This window comes from Cyprinus carpio, chromosome A4, assembly GCF_018340385.1.
Source record: "Cyprinus carpio isolate SPL01 chromosome A4, ASM1834038v1, whole genome shotgun sequence".
Taxonomy (NCBI): Eukaryota; Metazoa; Chordata; class Actinopteri; order Cypriniformes; family Cyprinidae; genus Cyprinus; species Cyprinus carpio.
Window position 1 is genome coordinate 1,926,186 of NC_056575.1, and position 20,742 is coordinate 1,946,927.

A 20,742-nucleotide genomic window follows, 5' to 3' on the forward strand; every position below is an offset into this window, starting at 1 on the left:
GATGATGCTGGATGGACAGAAAAGCATTTAAAAGGTCAAGAGACACAAAACTAGACAGGAGAAATGTTCTCCGGTCAGGAGGGCTGCGAGGCACAGGATCGCTCGCGAGGCCTGTGGACTTGTTTCAGAAATACAGTAAATGAAGGAAACAAGCGCAACCTCTTCAGCCAAACTTCCTGCTGTGGTCTGTGTCTCCAGGCAACAAAAACACAACACACACTCCGCATGCTGGCAAAAGATGAAGCTCCACATGCTGCCAGAGCAAACGCCCTCAAACACACACTAGACTAAATATAAAATAAAATAAAAAAAAACGTTAAGCAATAAAGCTGGAAAACTAAAACTGAATTAAAACTTTAAAAAAAAATGGCAAAAGCACACACCGAAATGACTAAAAATCTAACTAAAATTTACATAAAAACTGAAACTATAAAATAAAAACATTTCAAAAAATTTATAAAACTACATTAGTACATAAATAATACTAAAAAAAGTAATATTTAAAATATTATCCAAAACAAAAATCCAAAAAATAAAAAGAAATGTTGTTTATCATTGAAATAAAACATCATTAAGTGAAAAACATAAATGGTAATTTTAAAGTATTTTTTAAGGCACTAAAAATAGGAAAAACTAAGACTAAAATTTAAAAAAAATAAATTAAACCTAAATAGTAATATTAAAATAAATAAATACATCTATTAATTAGCTTAAAAAATGTAAATGTAAAAATTTAACTAAAATAAAAAAATGAAATATCATTAAAAAATATAATAATAATAATAATAATACTATTTAACAGTATCTAGTTTAAACAGTATCTGGGTTATTGTAAAACTAAAACAATAATAAAAAATTGTTAATAGAAATAAAGCTGAATTAAATTAAATAAAACATAAATATAAGGTGAAAAACAGCTAATTAGAAACTGAAATTTGAAAGTTTAAGTCGACGCAATAAAAGTTCTAACCAGAAAAATTAAACCTAAATAATAATAAAAATAATGATTTGAAATTTATTTTAATTATCAAAAATAATTAAGTAATTAATTATAATAAAGTAATTAATAATGAAGTTAATATAAGTTTGTATGAAAGAAGAACTGAAAATATAAAAATTATTTTAATTATTAAAAATAATTAAGTACTTAATTATAATAAAGTAATTAACAATAAAGTTAATATAAGTTTGTATGAAATAAGAACTGAAAATATAAAAATAAAAAGTTTAAATTATTCATTTAAACTATAGTAGTATTTCTAATAGTAAGTAAAATAACACTGAAAAGAAGTTAACACCAGGACATTGGGAAACATCGTCAGACAGTTCAAACTCGTATTGTTTATTGATTGAAGTTTAAGTGTAAGGGAGTGGAGGTGATGAGGGTTGGGGATGGTTCAGGTTTATTTGTGTTGGGGTTTGGGTTTGGATGAGGTCTAGAAATATTTGCTTTTTCTGTGTCTGTGGTGGAAAGAGCAAACAGTGCATTGTGGGTCGGCGGTCTGTCTGTGCCAGTCTCCACCAGGCCTTCTGGCACAAATCATCTGATTGTGTGTAAGCAGGAGCGAGAGAGACAATACTCCTTCAGTTCCTTCAGTGCTGTGGCCTTGGGTGAATGAGAAACACACAAACACGGCCTCAAACTACACACAGGCTCTTACTCACGCGTTTGAAGAAACGGAAAGCAGAAGTTGTGGCCTTGGGTGAATGAGAAACACACAAACAAGGAGGGAAAATGAGGAACAGGACTGTCTGTATGCTTCATGTTATCCCTGGTCTGAAACCGTGGTCTCTGAAGTTAGATCACCCGTCGGGACGCATCCTACACTCACCAAACACGGCCTGCCAACATCAGAGCTGTGCACAAACCAGACTGAATTCAGAAACTCAGCAAATCTCAGTCAGGATGACAGCTGGAGTTGTACCACAAATTTACACCAAACGCAAAAAAATTATAGTATACTTATAACATCTGTACTTTTAGATCACTAAAGAAAGTAGTAAAAAGTGCAATATAATAATAATTATAATATATATACACACACACACATAGTTAATAATAATTCATAATATAAACTGATAAAAATAATAATAAAATTAATAATGTTTAGTAACTACTATAATATTGATATGATTAATGAGGATTATTTACATTTACATTTAGTCATTTAGCAGACGCTTTTATCCAAATCGACTTACAAATGATGACAATGGAAGCAATCAAAACAACAAAAGAGCAATGATATATAAGTGCTATAACAAGTTTCAGTTAGCTTAAACGCAGTACACGTAGAAGGGCTTTTAAATAATACAATAAATAAAAAGAAAACAGACTGTGGAGAGAGAATAGAAAAAGAGCTAGAGCAAGCTAGTGTTAGAGGTCTTTTTTATAATTGTATAATAAATGAAAAGAAAATAGATAGTTTTATAATTGTATAATAAATGAAAAGAAAATAGATAGACATATATATTATTATATTTATTATAATAATATTATTATTAATTTATTTTAATTATATTTTAATACCTTAAATTTTATATAATATATATATAAAAAAAAAATATATATAATATATACTTTATAAATATCATTAATAATAATAAGATTTAATAATAAGATTTCTATATATATATATATATATATATATTATATATATAATATATTCTATATATATATATATCTATATATATATATATATACACACACACGTGTGTGTTTGTGTGTATATATATCTTTAATTATCTCTTATGACAAAACAATAGACACATTTGTTTAAGATTGAATGGCTTCCCACATTTGATTTTCTTTCCACAAACACAATCTGCATGTTTGAGTGTCTGAGCATTCCTCACATCTGCAACCTACACTCTCTCACACACACACACACACACACATCAGCACACCACATGCTCTCTCTCATCTTCTCACCCCACGTGAATTTAATGAGATGTTCTCAATCAGAGAGTTTTGCGCAGCGCTGCACTAAGCATCTGTCCAGTCTGACCCATGGAACCCATAATGCTGTTCTCAGCTGTGTCTCATGGAAGAGTTGAGATCTGCCCCGGATCTCTGGCTCGAGTCCAGATCTCCACATTCTACCACATCAAAAGAGCTGCCAAAACACCCCAACCAATACAACTTTCACTCTGGATTACATGCATTTTTACTTGAATGAGTTTACAAACTAAACCCAAACCATTAAAGCCTCATTAACTTAACATCCTCTAAATAAAAGTGAACTGAAATAAAACAAACTATAAATACGTTCCCAAAGCAACATTTTTCATTTTTATTTAGGTCGACTAAATGTACTAAATTGACTAAAACTGGAGAGAAAGAAAAATTTAATATTAAAAAATCTTTTTACTAAATAGACAAAACAAACAAACAAACAAATACATATTAGAAAAACACAACAAAATTACTATTAAAAACTAAAAAAATAAAAAATAAACTAATGTTTTAAAAAACTAAAACACTCAAAATATAACAGGAAAAAAGCAAATACGCATTTGCTTAAGTTTTGCTATGATACTGCTGTTGAATACCAACTTGCATAACATATGATATTTGATAATGATGCCGATGATAATAATAATATGATGCCGATGATAATAATAATAATACTTTTTATTATAATGATCATATATTTAATTTAGTTTTTAAACACACAAATAATATTTAACTGCTAAAAAATAATAATAATTATAATACATTTATTTATGATAATTATTATATCTAATATATGTTATTTAAAATTTATTCAATTATCTATCCATCCATCCATCCATCCATCTATATATATATAATTGATGATTATTATTATTAATGATCATAATCCTTATGATAAATACACTAACCGGCCCAAAGTAAAAAATAAATAAATAAATAATAAACTTCTGCAATAAATCACCTTAAATAAATAAGTACGTATGTATGCATGTACAGTATGTACACACACACGTTTCTTTGCTGGAAAGTTCTGCTCATACTAAACTGATGTGAGAGCAACTGCAGCAAACTACAGTAAACTGGCAGAAACACACTCCCGTCCTCTCGCTCTCCGTGGTTTCAGATGTGACTCATCATCACACAAAGAAAACAGAAGTGGCAAAGTCTTCCTCCATCCCTGCTTCATCAGCCTGGAGGAATGAACCACACCTACAACACAGCACATGGAAATACAGCTCGACTTCTGAACCATAACTCACACGGATGGCGCTTGTGGTGCGGTTGCCATTGCAACAATCAAAGAGCGTTTTTACCAATGATCCGGCCGAGGGAAACGCTATGCACACATGAACTCAGCTCCCAGCGTTCACAAAGGATGCCAGATGCGTGGGAAGGGTGAAAGTTGAATTTTAACTTCTTTTAGAGTTTATAAAGTGCTGGGGTGCAGGGATAGCTATAAACCCTGCTGACCACATATGAACACCTTCACACTTAAGGGCCGCAGCTTAACTGAAAGTCAGCTAGGACGCTTCGGTGAGGTTTAATGAGATTTAGGAGAGTGATCATATTTCATGAGATCACAAAGACTGAGATATCCAATGACAAATATGAAATGAGAATACATGGAATGGGGATTTTGTCTGTGTTTTAGGAAGCTCACAGAGCTGCACGATTAATAGAAATGAAACCTGAAATCACGATATGACTTATCAAATCATAAAGGCAGAAATTTAATTAAATGAATGTTATTTATTAACTATCTTTTCAAAGTCCTTATGAACTGGCTGTCCTCAACAAGACAGAAGCTTTAAGGCTCCCTGAGGTTTTCTGCCAAATTAAAAGTTTGATGGTCTAATATTTGAGAATGAAGAAAATAAAGACATTATAAAGAAAAATATTAGTACAGTAATTTCACAGTTGGACTGCAAAATACTACTTCTATTATTATTATTATTATTTATAATACAATAGTATTATTTCTCATTTTGTTTAACATTTTACTAAATAATAAAAATCATAATGAAAACAACAACATTATTATTACTATTATTATAGCTATATTATTTAATATACATCAATGGCTAAAATAATAATTATTATTATTATTACTACCACTATTACTATTATTTTAGCCACTAAGATGTATAGTTTCTTATTTTGTTTGATATTTGTATTTAGTAATAATAATCATAATGAAAACAACAACAACATTATTATTACTGTTATTATTGTTGTATTATTTAATATTTTTTCATTTTATTATAATTTAACATTATTTAACAATGTTTCATTTTATAATATAATTGTTTTTATTATCATCATTACTACTATTATTATAGTCACTGATATAAATTCTTAATACAACAGTAACTTCTTATTTTGTTAGAATTTTTAATAATATAATAATATTAGTAAAATAATCTAACAAAACAATTATCATTACTATTATTAATAATAATAAATTATTTAACAAAAATAGTAATTAGTCATTTTATTTTTTATTCTTATTGTGTTTAATATTTCTATTAGGTATTTTTAAAATGCAACTGAAATAACAATAACAACAATAATATATTATGTAACAATAATAATCAAAATAATGAAATTTTTATATATATAATATAGTTTATAATACAAAATCATAGATCTTATTTTGTTTAACCTTATCATTTAGTCATAATAATCATCATCATTTTAAAATGATAATAATAATTGTGATAATAGCATGTAATTTTATTGAGAACTACTACTTATATCAAAGTCATATTGATAGTATTTTTTGATTTATTTTTTTATTTTGTATTTTTTTTCTTTGAAATTTTTTTATTTTGTTTGTTTTTTTTTTTGTTTTTTTATTTGTTATAATTTTAGCAAAACAATTATCATTACTATTATTAATACTAATAAATTATATATCAAAAATAGTAATTAGTCATTTTATTATTTATTATTATTGTTTAATATTTTTATTCAGTATTTTTTAATAATGCTACTGAAATAATTACATCAACAATATATTATGCAACAATAATAAACATAATAATTGTGTTTATATATTAATATATTAGAATACAAAATCATAGATCTTATTTTGTTGAACATTATTATTTAGTCATAATCATCATCATTTTAAAATGATGATAATAATAATCGTGATAATAGCATGTAATTTTTTTAGAGAACTACTACTTTTTAAAGTCATTTTGATATGTAAATACCTTAGTTAATGAATTAATTAAAATGTTTTTTTTTTTTTTTTTTTTTTTTTAGCAGAAAAAAGGCTTTTTGACACCCCCCCAACCACACACACACACACACACACACAAAGTTATAATGAGAAGGATGGTGAATAAATGTCAAACGGATTCTCACCTTACACATCATCATGTCCTGGACGCGCTCGGACATGGACTGACCCGCCTTGGGCCGGACGAGGATGTAGAGGGCTTTGACGTCCGGACAGGAGCGCAGCAGTTTCTCCATCAGCACCTTCCCCATGAAGCCCGTGGCTCCCGTGATCAGCACGTTCTTCCCTGCGTACCACTCCGAGATCGAGGCCATGATGACAGCGAGAGATGAGCGCCGCTCCTCCTGAACACTGACACACACACAGAGAGACGAGCAGCTGATTCACCTGATTTACTAGTCAAAACACGCTCAGCTTCCTCTCGGATATATATAAGTATGGCTCGGCTAGTCAAAACACGCTCAGCTTCCTCTCAAAGGACGCTTTGTCAGCTGGGAAAATACAGTCGACCGGCTCTAGTGTTTCCTCATGACACACTTACACACTAATAAAGACTTACTAGAAAGAGATCTGATCCTTTTCTAAGCTCCGCCCTTCATAGTTACTGTTTTGCGTTTGCAAAGGTGCTCAGACTGAATTGTAATGTGTTGCTAAGTGATTCTGTACAAGCCCTCGTGTCTCTATGAGTTTTTCTAATCATCCAGCTGGAGAAATTCCTGCTTCTGATCACTTAGTGAAGTAACTGCACACACACGGAGCGTTAACACTTAGTGCTGGTGTTTGTTTAACACTTGCATGAGAGATAGCAAGAGTGATCAGTGATGCTTGACTTGGCAAACACAGCTATTAAAGCACGAGTAGGTGCGTCTGAACTCATGTAGACTCATTTATCACTTCATTAATGACATGAGCTTGAAAAGACATAAAAAATACAGCTTACATTCTCTCAGAGTATCTTCTGCCGCTATTACAACAACCAACAAGACAAGACAACATTACACAAGAATAATTAAGTAATTAACTAAAAAACATTTATTTTATTTATTTGAAACAATAAATAATATAGTAATACTACCATCTGCATATTAAAATAATAATTTGATATATATTACATTTTTATTCCTCCATAACTAACAAAAATAAATATTTTATTATTCTTTTAGCTTCAGTTATGGATATATATTAAAATTATATAGGCTATGTGTATATATATATATATATATATATATATATATATATATAATATATATATAATATATATATATATATAATAGATATATATATATATATATATATATATATTATAATATATATAATATATTTGTTTTAATAATTACATTGTAAATAATAAACCACATAATAACAATTATATGATTATTATTGATTATATAAATAATCATAAATTGTTTCCTCCGTAAACTAATGAATTTAATTATTTTTAGCTAGTTATGGATATATGCAGATAAATACATAAATACTTAAGCCACCATCATCAGCAAATGTGTTAAATAAAAAAAAAAAAAAAAAAAAATATATATATATATATATATATATATATATATATATATATATATATATATTATATATATATATATATATATATATATAACTGAAATGTTTCTATATGATGTTATCTGTGATGTCAAAACTGGAATGACAAATTGAAAAAGTAAACTATACTGAAGCAACAGTATCTACTCTCTTGAACGCAGTCTGTTGTACTTTATTCCTCCTGTGACTGTCTCTCTGTTTTCAGAGGGTGAAGTAAATCAGCGATATATGACTCATTACATTCTCTGCCAGCGGTTACATCACTGATACAAGTCCCACATATTATCATCTGTCCTCTGTGACCTCCTCCTTCCCAAACGCAATCACACGGATAACACGAGGAGAGGACGAACGGCTGCAGGTCAGAGAGGATTAACACCTGAAAACGACGCTGCTCACACACACACACACACACACACACACACACACACATCTCCAGTCAGAGGTGATCTACATACTCACAGACTGACGTCTGATTGATAGAAAAAAAAACTTATTTTTTTTGGTTTATTGAAACTGGATGATATTATATATAAATTCTTTCCATTGGATGATATTATGTAAATATGTAAAGTATACAAAATAAAATATATAAACAAATATATATAAATAAATAAACTATTTAAATAAATAAACATACAAATATATAAATATATGTAAATAAATATAAATATATATAAAAATAAGCATGCATATATATATAGTTGATATTGTGTCTTAAATGCCAGTTACTCAATTTTCACTTTAATATGACAAGAATTTAGTATAGAGTTACTGATATTTTAAACAGGTAACTGCCATGGAAAGACACTTTTTATTTCGTTTTCAAATATTTTTTGTGAACTGAGTAAACATGAACAAAAAATACTGTGTGCATCAAATTTGAAATTGTAATCCTTCAATGTTAATATATATATATAATATATATATATATATAATATATATATATATATATATATATATATATATATACACACTACAGTTCAAAAGTCTGGGAATAAGGGAGTCTCTTCAGCTTAACAAGGATGCATTTATTTGATCCCAAAATACAATAAAAAATGCAAAATATTATTACAATTTAAAATAACTGTTTTCTGTGTGATTATTTTGTAAAATGTAATTTATTCTTGTGATCAAAGCTGAATTTTCAGCATCATTGCTCCAGTCTTCAGTGTCACATGATCTTCAGAAATCATTCTAATATACTGATTTGCTGCTCAAGAAACAGTTCTGATTATCATCAATGTTGAAAACAGTTGTGCTGCTTAATATTTTTGTGGAAACCATGATACAATTTGTTTTTCAGGACTCTTTGATGAATAGGAAAAACAGAAATCTTTCATGTTTTGAATAACAACTAAATCACATTTGATTTTTGGATCATAGTTTTGGAAGTGCATCAGTTCCTCCTAACCGTTTCTAAAGGTTTTCAGGAATAAACCATGCGAGACTCGCTTCCTCCACTGACCATAAGAGCCTGAAGCCGCTTTGAACAGCAGCAAAAACAACATCCTCATTCCTGCACGGATACAGAAGCTGCTGTCTGAGGAGGAGCGGCTCCAGATGCCTCCAGGTCACCCTGGTTTTGCATAAGGCTCTATTTTGAAGAGCTTTAGGCAAATGCGCATTGGCTGAAAAGGAAAGTATTTACCACACAAACTGAAGTGTGTGATGCTCGCAGCGTTTTTACATCAACTTCATCTCCAGAGCTGCTCTGAGAGTCACATGACCAGCATTTCATTTGAGAAAAAAAAACTATAGTCATATCATATACACACAGAAACAAATGTTTTCACAGCAACCCATCAAAATAAAAATCTGGCTTAACTTGAAGAAATTGTGACAAATATATTTCAGTATAATGTACTGCAGTGTCTTAATGTACTACTACTATTACAACTTCATTTTAAAGGGATAATCACTCAAATTTTGGTCCATTTTGTTTTTATTTAAACAGTAAACCTCTGCTGTGCAAACAAAAAACTAAAAAAATTTAATTATGATATTAAATAATGTTGTGTGCATTCATTTGAGTACCAGGTAAAATAAAATACACACAGAATTTCTGAAAAATAAATAAATAATAATACAAATAAATAGATAGATAAAAATCATAGGGCCCTTTTATTGTTTAAAAAATTATAAATTAAGTTGTTTTTATGAAATCAATTAATTTCTTGAATTAAATTCAATTAAGCTTTGAAATTTGAAATAAAATCTGATCAATTAATTGAACCATTAAAATGGAATAAAAATAACTGAAAACATAGAATTCGGAAAATAAATAAATAAATTAAAAAAAAAAATCAAACAATTTATTTTAAGCAGAAAATACATTTCATAAGTCCCTAACAATGTTATATATTGTTGTTAAATTTAATTAATCTCATGATTTTAATTAATTAGACAGGCTTTTGATTAATACAACTGAATTTAACCATTAAAACAGAGTCCATTTAAATGGAAATAAACGGGATCTAGAAAAATAAAAATTCAGAAAATAAATGAAATAATTGCATAGGGCACAAAAAGTGGCTTCTGATTCACACACATTCACACAATTACAAAGAAATTTATTTATTAACATTCTGCAAAGAAATGATCCCATCTGAATTAATAATTCATTTTTGTTTTGCTACTAAACTTTGTGCAATTTTGCTCAAATACCTTGAATTGCAATGCACTAAATTCATCTTACTGTCATTCCAATTCAACTTCCTGTAGATTCCATTCAAATTCCAGCTTGTGCATTTAAAGGAAGTCAATTCTCCAAACCTGACACACTCCGACACACAGTTCTCTGTAGTGTACCACCACGCAGAAAACAAACAGGTGACTCCTGGACCCTCAACACGAACACGCGTCAGCTACACCAGTGATTTATTATGCAGTGTCAGATACAAGCTATATTCCAGCTGCGATCTGATCCAGTCCTGATACAATACACCACAACACAACAAAGTCAGGTTTCAGATGGCCTTGAATTACAGGAAGTTCCAACGAGAGCAACATTATCTGCTGAGAAGCAGAATGAACCCACAGGATACAATCTACCCAAACAGGAAGGGGTTTCAGATCTATTGAGATACTTTACCACATAGAAATATGCTTTTTCTGAAAGAAACCAATGCTTTTATTCAGAAAGGATGCATTAAATTGATTAAAAGTGAGAATAAAGACATTTATAATATTATAAAAGATAATAAATGTTGTTCTTTCAAACTTTTATTCATCAAAGAATCCTGAAAATATTCAGCAGCACAACTGTTTTAACATTGATAATAATCAGAAATGTTTCTTGAGCGGTAAATCAGCATATTAGAATGATTTCTGAAGATCATGTGACACTGAAGACTGGAGTAATGATGCTGAAAATACAGCGATGCATCACAGGAATAAATTACAGTTTAACAGATATTCACATAGAAAACAGTTATTTTAAATTGTAATAATATTTCATAATTTTACTGTATTTTTGATCAAATAAATGCAGCTTTGGTACTCTTTCAAAAATATTTTAACATCTTACTGACCCCGAACTGAAAATGGAGAGGAAGATAATGCAAAATGCAAAAAAAGGAGAAAACAAAGACTAGAAAAATGTGAAAAATTCTGCACATCTTGCACGACAGGTCTGAACTTGTGAAGGGGAAACATGTAAATGTCCCTGTGACTGACCTGAGATCACTTTCATGGCATTATCATATGTATCTAAATATACTTTATGAAACGTCACTTGCCATTTTTAAACATGGAAATCATATTCATTTGTTTTATAACAATGTGACAACTCCGTGAATGATGAGAAATCATTTTCTGTTTGGGCAGATGCCATTTTTGTCATGCAATTAAATGTTTCATTGTAAATCAATATTTAGGGAGTCTCCAAATTCACTTTCCATCCTGTTAGAGTTTTTTTGTATTTCATTTCAATTAAGTACAACAGACAGAAAGTCAAAGTATGTTCAGAACTACAGTGATATAAAAAAAATATATAAATATTTGTAAAGTATAAAAATATTTCAGGGGCTAAAAATTGTAGGCTAAAATAACAGAAATACATTAAGAGATGCATATAGAATTGCATACAGTTTTACTGGTTTTCTTCATGTCTGAATCATAGTTATTATATTTAACTAAAACTGAAACTAAAATTAGAATAAAATTGTTACGTAAAATTAAAATAAATGTTAAAACATAAAAACATTAAAACATAAAAAACCTATTTCAGCTAGTTGCCAAGGCAACATTTCTCATTTTAATTTAGTTTTACTGTATAAAAAGAACACTTAAAGTAACTATATAGACATATAAATAAGAAACAAACACCCAAAACACAAAAGAAACTACAAAATAACAACAGATTAAAAATATTAATAAAACTTCAATATAGTGAAAATATATAGTCTTATATATATAGTCTTTAACAATCAAAAACTAGGGTTCACACATATATTCACATTTATGTATGTGATATTTTGTGAGAATTAGTATTTACTGAATAAAATAATATTCTTTTGTTTTTCTAAATACAGGAAAAAAGTGGGCTAAATATTCTAAAAATCTAGTCAAATCCTTTCAAAGTTTTACATGAGATCAAAGTCAAAATAAATGAAAACGTTTCAGCAAATGTATCACAAAAGGAACAAATCAATACCCTTTTTAAACTTAAGAACAAAATGATTGACCGTTAGAACTTTTACACGCACCAGGATGTGACATCATTTTGGAGGGAAAATGCAAGTAGGCAAAAAGCAGCAATGGATTTGATTTACTATACACTTTATACGGCAATAAATTTAAACAAACATATTCATTTTTCATAAGTTCAAGAGTTCAGAGGTTCTGAGCAAATACTACTCATAGTAGGCATGTTGATTCACTGCCAATAGACACATTACAGCACTGTGTGTGTGTGTGTGTGTGTGTGTGTGTTCATTGATTTGCCCTACATCAGCTGAACATCCTCTGGGAGCCCTGAGAGCAGATTGCTATCAACATCATTAGCTAATGCATCACTCCAACACTCACTGTCAATGTACATGAAGAGACGGCCAATAATGGCATCTCATTAGAAACTCAAGCACAATAAAGCCACCTTTATCGGTGGGATTTGCTATTAAAATGTTTGTGCACTAATCTTAAAATGTTCAAATGTTTTTGTGCATTATTCTTAATGTATGCACTAATCAGTGTTAAAATGTTGTTTTCGTGAACTGATCTTAATGCATGTAAAATGATGTTTTCTTGCACTAATTATATTATATAACATGATGTTTCTGTGCATTCATCTTAAAGTATGTAAAATGCTGTTTTGTCCATTAATTAGTATATTAAATATTGTTTACGTGCACTAATAAGCATGTAAAATGTTATTTTCGTGCACTAATCTTAAAAGTATGTAAACTGTTTTCATGCACTATTCTTAAAATACGTAAACATGTTTTAGTGCACCAAGTAAAAATGGTGTTTTCCTGCACTAATCTTACAGTATGTAAAAAATTTTGTTTTTGTTCACTAATCAGTAAGTACAAACTTAGTTTTCATGGACTAATCATAAAGTACAGCTAGGGATAGTCCTTAATCCTTTCTAAAAAGAAACCAACTACACGTCATGCCAAAGGAAATTGCACAACATCCTGGATTCACACCGCAGCCTCACCCATCCACCGTAAACAGATTGACATCAGAGACTGCAGCGCTTCAAGATGCCTCCAGACATGAGTGTCAAACAAACAAAGAAACACAGTCACCTGAGGCTACAGACAAACGTTTCACTTAAAACGACTGCCATGTCCTGAGGTTACTGTAAATCATACACATTCTTATAAATCAGCCGAGTCAAAACAATTCAGTCCTGAAGCATTTTAGCACTATCAGACACTAGAGATGAAACTGGGCCACATCCAGAAGAGTGAGCACGACTGTTTGAGTTTATGGATTTATTGTGTTACATAAAAACATGCACATTCATCACTTTCAAGTAACATTTTTCTACAAGAAACTGAGGCATATGTGGTATATGGGACACTCACAAAAAAAAAAACAACCTTGCTTTGCTAAGCATAATCAGTAAAAATATTATAAAAAGTAATAACAAAAAAATTAATTAATAAAAATTATACATATATGTGCGTGTATACACACACACACACACACACACACACACACATATATATTATAAAGACATCAAAAAATGGGGAGGAAGTGACAATTAGTTGTGGTGTCACAATATTGCTCATAATTATGGTTAAACTTTTTAACCATATATAACCATTTAACCATTTTCTATAAATAAAAAAATCATTAATTCACCTGTTTAACAATGCAGGAGTGGATTGTTAGTGTAGGGTTTCCGTCAGACGTGGTTCTGGCTAATTAGGCCTGTAGTATAAATAGCAGTTTCACGTCACATTAATTATAGCCCAGTCCAGAGGGAAATACACAGTTAAATCACTACAGACTCTATTATGAGTAAAAAGAGAACAGGAGAACTGTGGAGTGTAAATATAGAAGCTCCTGCATGAGTGCAATGATGAAACTAGGGCTGGATTCACATCCTCAGCTCATAACTACAGGCCAGCCAGATTTACACTTACTGAAGGAACAAAACTCTTTAATATCATGTAAATATTATTGTAGTTTTTATTAATATTTTTAATAATTTTTCTTTCATTTTTATATATCTTCATTATAGTTTTAAATTTAGATTTTTAGTTATTTTAGTATGATATATATAAAATTAGTTTATCTTATATTTTAGTTTTTATTTTAGTTCAACTTTCAGTAATATTTTGTTTTTTTTTTGTTTTTTTTACAGTTTTCATCTAGCAAATTTCTAATTATTTATTTTAGTTATGGTTTTAGTTTTAATTAACTATATATAACCCTGGTTTAAATATCATTTAAATATTTTGTATTTATATTTGGAATGTTTTTTTTTTTAAGTTTGGTTTTATTTAATTTCTTTATATTTTCTTTCAGTTGCTATTTTTATTTATTTATTTTTTTCTGGTTTTAGTTTTAATTGGTTAACTATAATAACTCTGGTTCAAGTGTAGGTTTTAGTTTTTGATTCTGTGTAAATTAATGCTGAATCTGTCCTGCTTTGTTCCTGTCAGCTATGCATACACAACAACACACACTGCAACACCTTCACAGTGTAGATGCGAGATTTATGTCTGCTTTGTTTATTACTGTGTGTGTTTTAACAGTGAATAGCGCTGATTCATGTGTGTAAATACACCACTCCTCTGTTCGCCCCCTCATTCGCTCTCAGTGTGACCCAAGAAGGCCTGCTGATCATCAAACCAGCGCTAATCTCAACATCCTGGCCTTCAGCTCTCGTACTGATCTCACGCTGCTGGAGTGTGATCGGATGGAGCGCACGGATCAAACTAAAGGTTACACATAGATCTATTCACCAACAAATAAGTGCATTAGTACCTGGCCTGTTCAGAAACTCCCTCCATGCAACACTATTGTAAGAAACTGGCTCCAAATGACACGAGCAACAGGCGGGTAGCATAAACACGGCTCACTATCTGTTTGCAGATGGCCCTGTCTGTCTGTCTGTCCTTCTGTCTCTGGCAGTATCAGTATCAAGGTTGGGTCCAGGCGTCATATTTAGCTCTGTAAGGTTGCAAAGTGTTATGCACATGCTGTGACTGTATGAACCCGCTGGCACGTCTCTACTCTCTACTGTACTTCAGCTCTCTATATAGTGGTATGTGAGAGAGTATGTTGTTGAATATTGAACAGTCTCCATCTGATGTTGTTACTGCTGCAAATCTACCTTCAGGCATCAACTAATGAATGATAATTTAGTAGTTTAATTTACTGTACATTAACCCTCCTACAAAACCTTTCAAAAACATGTCCACCCCGAAGCCCTAGATAACAGGGAACATTCTCTGAACATGTTGATAGTACACATAGTGTTAATAGAAGATTTGTTTAAGTTAATATCATTTTCTAAATATTAGCACAAAAAAAATCATTTATACATTTATTCAAGAAACTTTTTTTTTTTTCTGAAACGTATGCTGGATGTTCGTCTAACTTTAGAACTTTACGTTCAGAGAAGTAACGTTCCCGTAACATTCTTAGAAAATTCTGGAAATTTGATGAACAAATGTTTTTCTAGTAAAATTAATAGAAGATTTGTTCAAAGTTAACAATCTTTTCAGAATGTTAACACAAAAACATTAAGTATACAACGCTCGAGGAACATTTTTCCCTGAAATTTTGGCTGGACGTTCGTCTAACATTTTTACAGTGTTATTATATTCGGAGAACATTCAAAAGTAACATTCTTAGAACATATTTTGTTAGCTGGAACTATTCAGCAAAACATTTATTAAACTAATTGTTTGGCACTGAAACCGTTAATGAATCTTAAGCACATTAGAGATCAACGGGTTTTCATTTGATTCTAAAATGAAATACAACCCGGAAAAGATTCACGCTCAAGTGCAACAATGTAGCAAGAACGATTCGATCGCGCCAAACCTCAACAGTTCAAGAATCATTTGTGCTACACTGTAACTTTTGAACTGAAGCTTCGGGGTCGCGCACTCACGCGATCTTTCGGCTTCACGCGCCACGGCAGCTCACATTTAAACGCTGCTGTGACCAGAAAAGACAGTTAGAAATAACGCCACTGGGATTATTTAGTGACAGCAGCGTGGCCGCTGATGACGCGTCTGTTTCGTCAGCGTTCCGCCGACAGTCCCGCGTCTCAAGCCGCTCACACAGAACGCGTTCGGCTGTTCAAAATCAGCCAGAACGAAACGCTTTGATGTTCAAAGTTGTACTTCATCATCTTAAAACGCAGCGGTAAAAGACGCCAGTATGACGCACCGCAAATGGAACGCAACAAAAACGCGTCCTCCAGTGTAATTACAAGAGGTTTGAGAGCTTCACCGGGACGATAGGTAGATTTTCCATCCTTCACTCTTCCCAGAATCCAGATCCGAAACACCCTTAATCGGTTTTCAAAGCACACGTGAACGCATCCAGAGCGTCTTGATTAAACACATTCTCTTCATCAAGGATGCGTTAATAAACCGCCACGCGTTTTCTCTCATAACGGTACATCCGGGATTGAAAAGTAAAGCTACATTTGGCTCATAACCAGAAGAAAGCAGAATATCTCGCCTTACCTTGATCATGAATCACGCCGGGTTAAGATGTTCGAGCCGCAGAAGCGGGTCCCTCTCTCTCTCTCTCTCGCGTGCGCGCGCTCCACAGAACTGAGTGAACGGGAACGCGCCTCCGGAGACACAAGCATGTGTGTGAACTGGGTGTGACTCCGCAGAAAACTTCTCGATACACTTTTTACACGAAAACTAAACGCCTTTGGCTTTGCACTTCCTCATTCAGGACTAGTCAGTTTTAATGTTTTTTTCCTTATTAGCACTTCTTGAGAAAAATCTATACATTTTTGAGAAAACCAAAGTGGCTTTCATTACTGACAGAAAATATATATAGTGAAGTGTTAAACAGACCCTAAATGTGTTGCTGGATGGCTAGATTAAATAATTCATATGCATCAAGTACTCAACAGCGCACTTATTATTATTCCTCACATCACTCAGCTTGTCCATTAATAACTTGTTCAAACTGTTTGAGGATTTGCGTTTTACCTCTCTAGGAAATATCGTGTCTGCCTTTAAGATGATGAATTTGCACTTGAAAACCCAGCTAACAAAAATAAGTTCTAAGAATGTTTATGAAAATGTTGTTTTTAAATGTTCTCTGAATATCCAGTGTTTAAAACTCTTCTAATACGAACGATAAGGGAACATTCTATTTTATATTTTGCAGATGTTATGTGAACATTACTTTTGAATGTTCTCTGAATGTTCTAAATCAAACAGTGACATGTAAAAACCGTCAAGTGAAGATCCAACTAAAACGTTTCAGGAAAAATATTTCTGACATATAAATATATATATATATATATATATATATATATATATATATATATATATATATATATATAAATAAATGGTGCTAACATTATTCAAGACCAGTTAACATTCTATTAATGTTCCTTTAAAATTTCTTCATGACTTTGAGAGAAACTTGCCATAAAGTTCTGAGAACACTCCCTGTTAGCAGTGAAGCTACTGAATATGTTAATGTATCATAAAAGTCATTCATAAAGCACAATGATTAACAGATTTAATGGTGGAATGTATTTTGCGTTGTTTAAAAACGTGTTCTCATCTTATCTGAAAACTGTCTGCTCCCTGAATGTTTTTGTTCTTTTCTTTCCATTGCGTTGTCTGCATGCCAAACAATCTGAGATAAAGTGAGAACTGGAATACCACATAACGCAAAAGACCTGTATGATAATCATAATGGCATTCCAAACAGTATGACGAAAATCAAGTTGGGTGGGTGAGAACAGATACTTTGAAGGGGTCATATGACGTGGCTAAAAAGAATATTGTTTTGTGTATTTGGTGTAATGCAATGTGTTTATGTTGACTTAAGGTTTAAAAAACACATTATTTTCTACATAGGCCTATTGTACATTATTGTTTCTCCACTATGCCCCACCTTTCAGAAACGTATCGATTTTTACAAAGCTTATTGGTCTGAAAAGTGAGGTGTGCTCTGATTGGCCAGCTATCCAGTGCGTTGTGATTGGCTGAATGCCTCAAGTGTGTGACGGAAATGTTACGCCCCTTAAAATAATTACTGATTATAATGACTTATACTGTCTTTTTATATGCTGCGTTGTGTAAACATAAAACCATGTCTGCATTTGTGATCGCAGAAACGACAAACAAGCGCTACTCTACATTGCTTAAACTCACGTTTGAATCATCATTGCCAATTTCATTAAATATGAAAACGTACTTACAGGCTGTGAGCCAGAAGCGCCAGACTGTCCTTGCAAAGTTGGAATTGCTCCACTTTATAGAAACGGACACCGACATTGTAGGCTACTGGTTCAGGAAACAGTCCTCGTCTTCTATAAAAAGCACTGCACACATCTGAATATTTGGGTTGAACTGTTCCGGAACAATGTTGAAATACAACTTAACCACTGATTTCTAGTTTTGGGTCCTCTTTTGGAAGGGCAAACAAAATAGTTTCACTTTCACAATGAAACACAGCATCTCCACGACACGGTGCCGGCGGCAACAGAGAGAAAAGTTACACCTTCTTTCTTTGCATGAACATTTGGGTGGCGTTATACAAATCTTCCCACATCATGATGTAGACATGTGGGGGCGTGTTAAAACGAGTCTCAACTTTTATAAAGAATATCTTTTGTTTTTATTTTTGACTTTAGTCTTTGCAACTTTACAGATCTTCTTTATGCACCAAGAGCTTGTAACACTCCAAAGAGAAAGAAAAAAATTTTAATCACATCATATGACCCCTTTAAAAAAAAAAAAAAAAAAAAAAAAAAAAAACGTTATTGAGCTACTGACAATAAAAACAGTGTACAAATTTGACTGAATTGTTTCTGTGGGGGCACAAGACAATAGACACTGACCATTCAGTTAAAATAACATACTCTGAATAATAAGGGCACTACCTTGCCACTATATCATGTTGTCATCTTAGTTATTAGTATACTTCTCATTATCAAGTTTAGAAAATGAAGCTGACCAAATGGCCTCCTCGAGTCGGTTCCTCTTGAGGACTTTATTTACATGGCCAGGAAACATTATGTAATAACATTTTCAAAATGTTAACACAAAAGCATAATTAAACTTTTTTTTCAATGTTCCAGTAATAATAATAAAACTTTATTCAAAGTTGTCTGGTCTTTATGTTCTCAAAACTTTAACACAAAAACATTCTTTCTACATCATTTATGGAAGATTTTTCTGAAACGTTTTAGTTGGAATGTTAGTTTTTCGAACACTCTAAAGTAACATTTCCAAGTTTGCAAAATTAAATAGAATGTTCCTTTAACATTGATACATTGATACACGTATAACAACAACATGTAGTTTCTATATATTTAAAAATCTAACATTCAGAAGTAATGCTTTCAATAACAATCGGATCATTAGCAAAACGTTCTTAGCACTTATTTTTGTCAGCTGGGAAGGTTCTTCAGTGCACAAGTGAGGTCAACTGTGTGCTTCATAATGAGGGCGATTAATTCAAGATGATCTCCTAGAGAGGAACACACCTGCACTCTTACTTTAAGGAAGCACACTTTCTGTGATCACAATACACAAAATTACCAGAATACATGAAGATATCTGACCTCCATACTAATACAGACCGGTTACTGCAGGCCCAGCTTCATGTTGGTCAAGTGACTTTAGGCCTTCACATCAGCGCATAATGAACCAAAAGTGCATTAACCACAAGGATGGACACCTATTTATGTGCATTTACTCAATGTAATTATAGAAGAGAAACATTATCTCAGCAACAATGTATTTTCATCACACCCTCAAGACTACTTCCCTAAACCATCCCACTCACGATTTGAAAGAATTCAACGTTAAAACCTGTTTGAACAGAGCAGCAAAAAAAAAAAAAAAAAAAATTGTAGTGGCTTTAGTATGAAAAATTGCTCACGTCTAAAGTGTTTTGAAAAGAAATGATGAAAAAATGCAATGTTTGTGTAGTCGTGAACCTGTCCCATATCCAAATATCAGGTTTCATCAAATACAAGGCGCTCAGTTCACAAGAAAACACGACCTCTGCTGGTCAAATCATGTCACTGAAAGTGTTGAAGCCTTTTTATAAGGGTTTCAGTGGCGAGTTATACATGACAAGCACAGTTCTTTATTCACTTCACTCATCTATATACTGATATTACATAGCCTAGTAAATTAAAATCTTCCTGACTGCAAACTACTTTCAGAATTACTGGAAGCAATCATTACAAACATTTAAAATTCAAAACAATTTACGATTGTAAGCATTAGAATACTAATTTCTGCATCTATGGGACTTCATATTTAGAAAACGTGTATGGGGACAACAAAACAAAAGACAAATC

At 31.6% G+C, this 20,742-nt stretch overlaps 1 protein-coding gene across 1 annotated transcript in view; it reads right to left on the reverse strand.

Annotated features, from left to right (window-relative positions):
* The window catches only part of LOC109053055 (fatty acyl-CoA reductase 1-like), a 32,709-nt gene extending 15,635 nt beyond the window's left edge, over positions 1-17,074 (reverse strand). Inside the window, exons 1-2 of the mRNA XM_042737888.1 lie at positions 16,916-17,074; positions 6,326-6,551 (exon numbers count right to left, since the gene is read on the reverse strand). Coding sequence (XP_042593822.1) covers positions 6,326-6,514 — 189 coding nt within the window. The 5' untranslated portion in view covers positions 6,515-6,551; positions 16,916-17,074. The remainder of the gene's footprint in view (positions 1-6,325; positions 6,552-16,915) is intronic.
* Between the last annotated feature and the right edge of the window lie 3,668 nt (positions 17,075-20,742).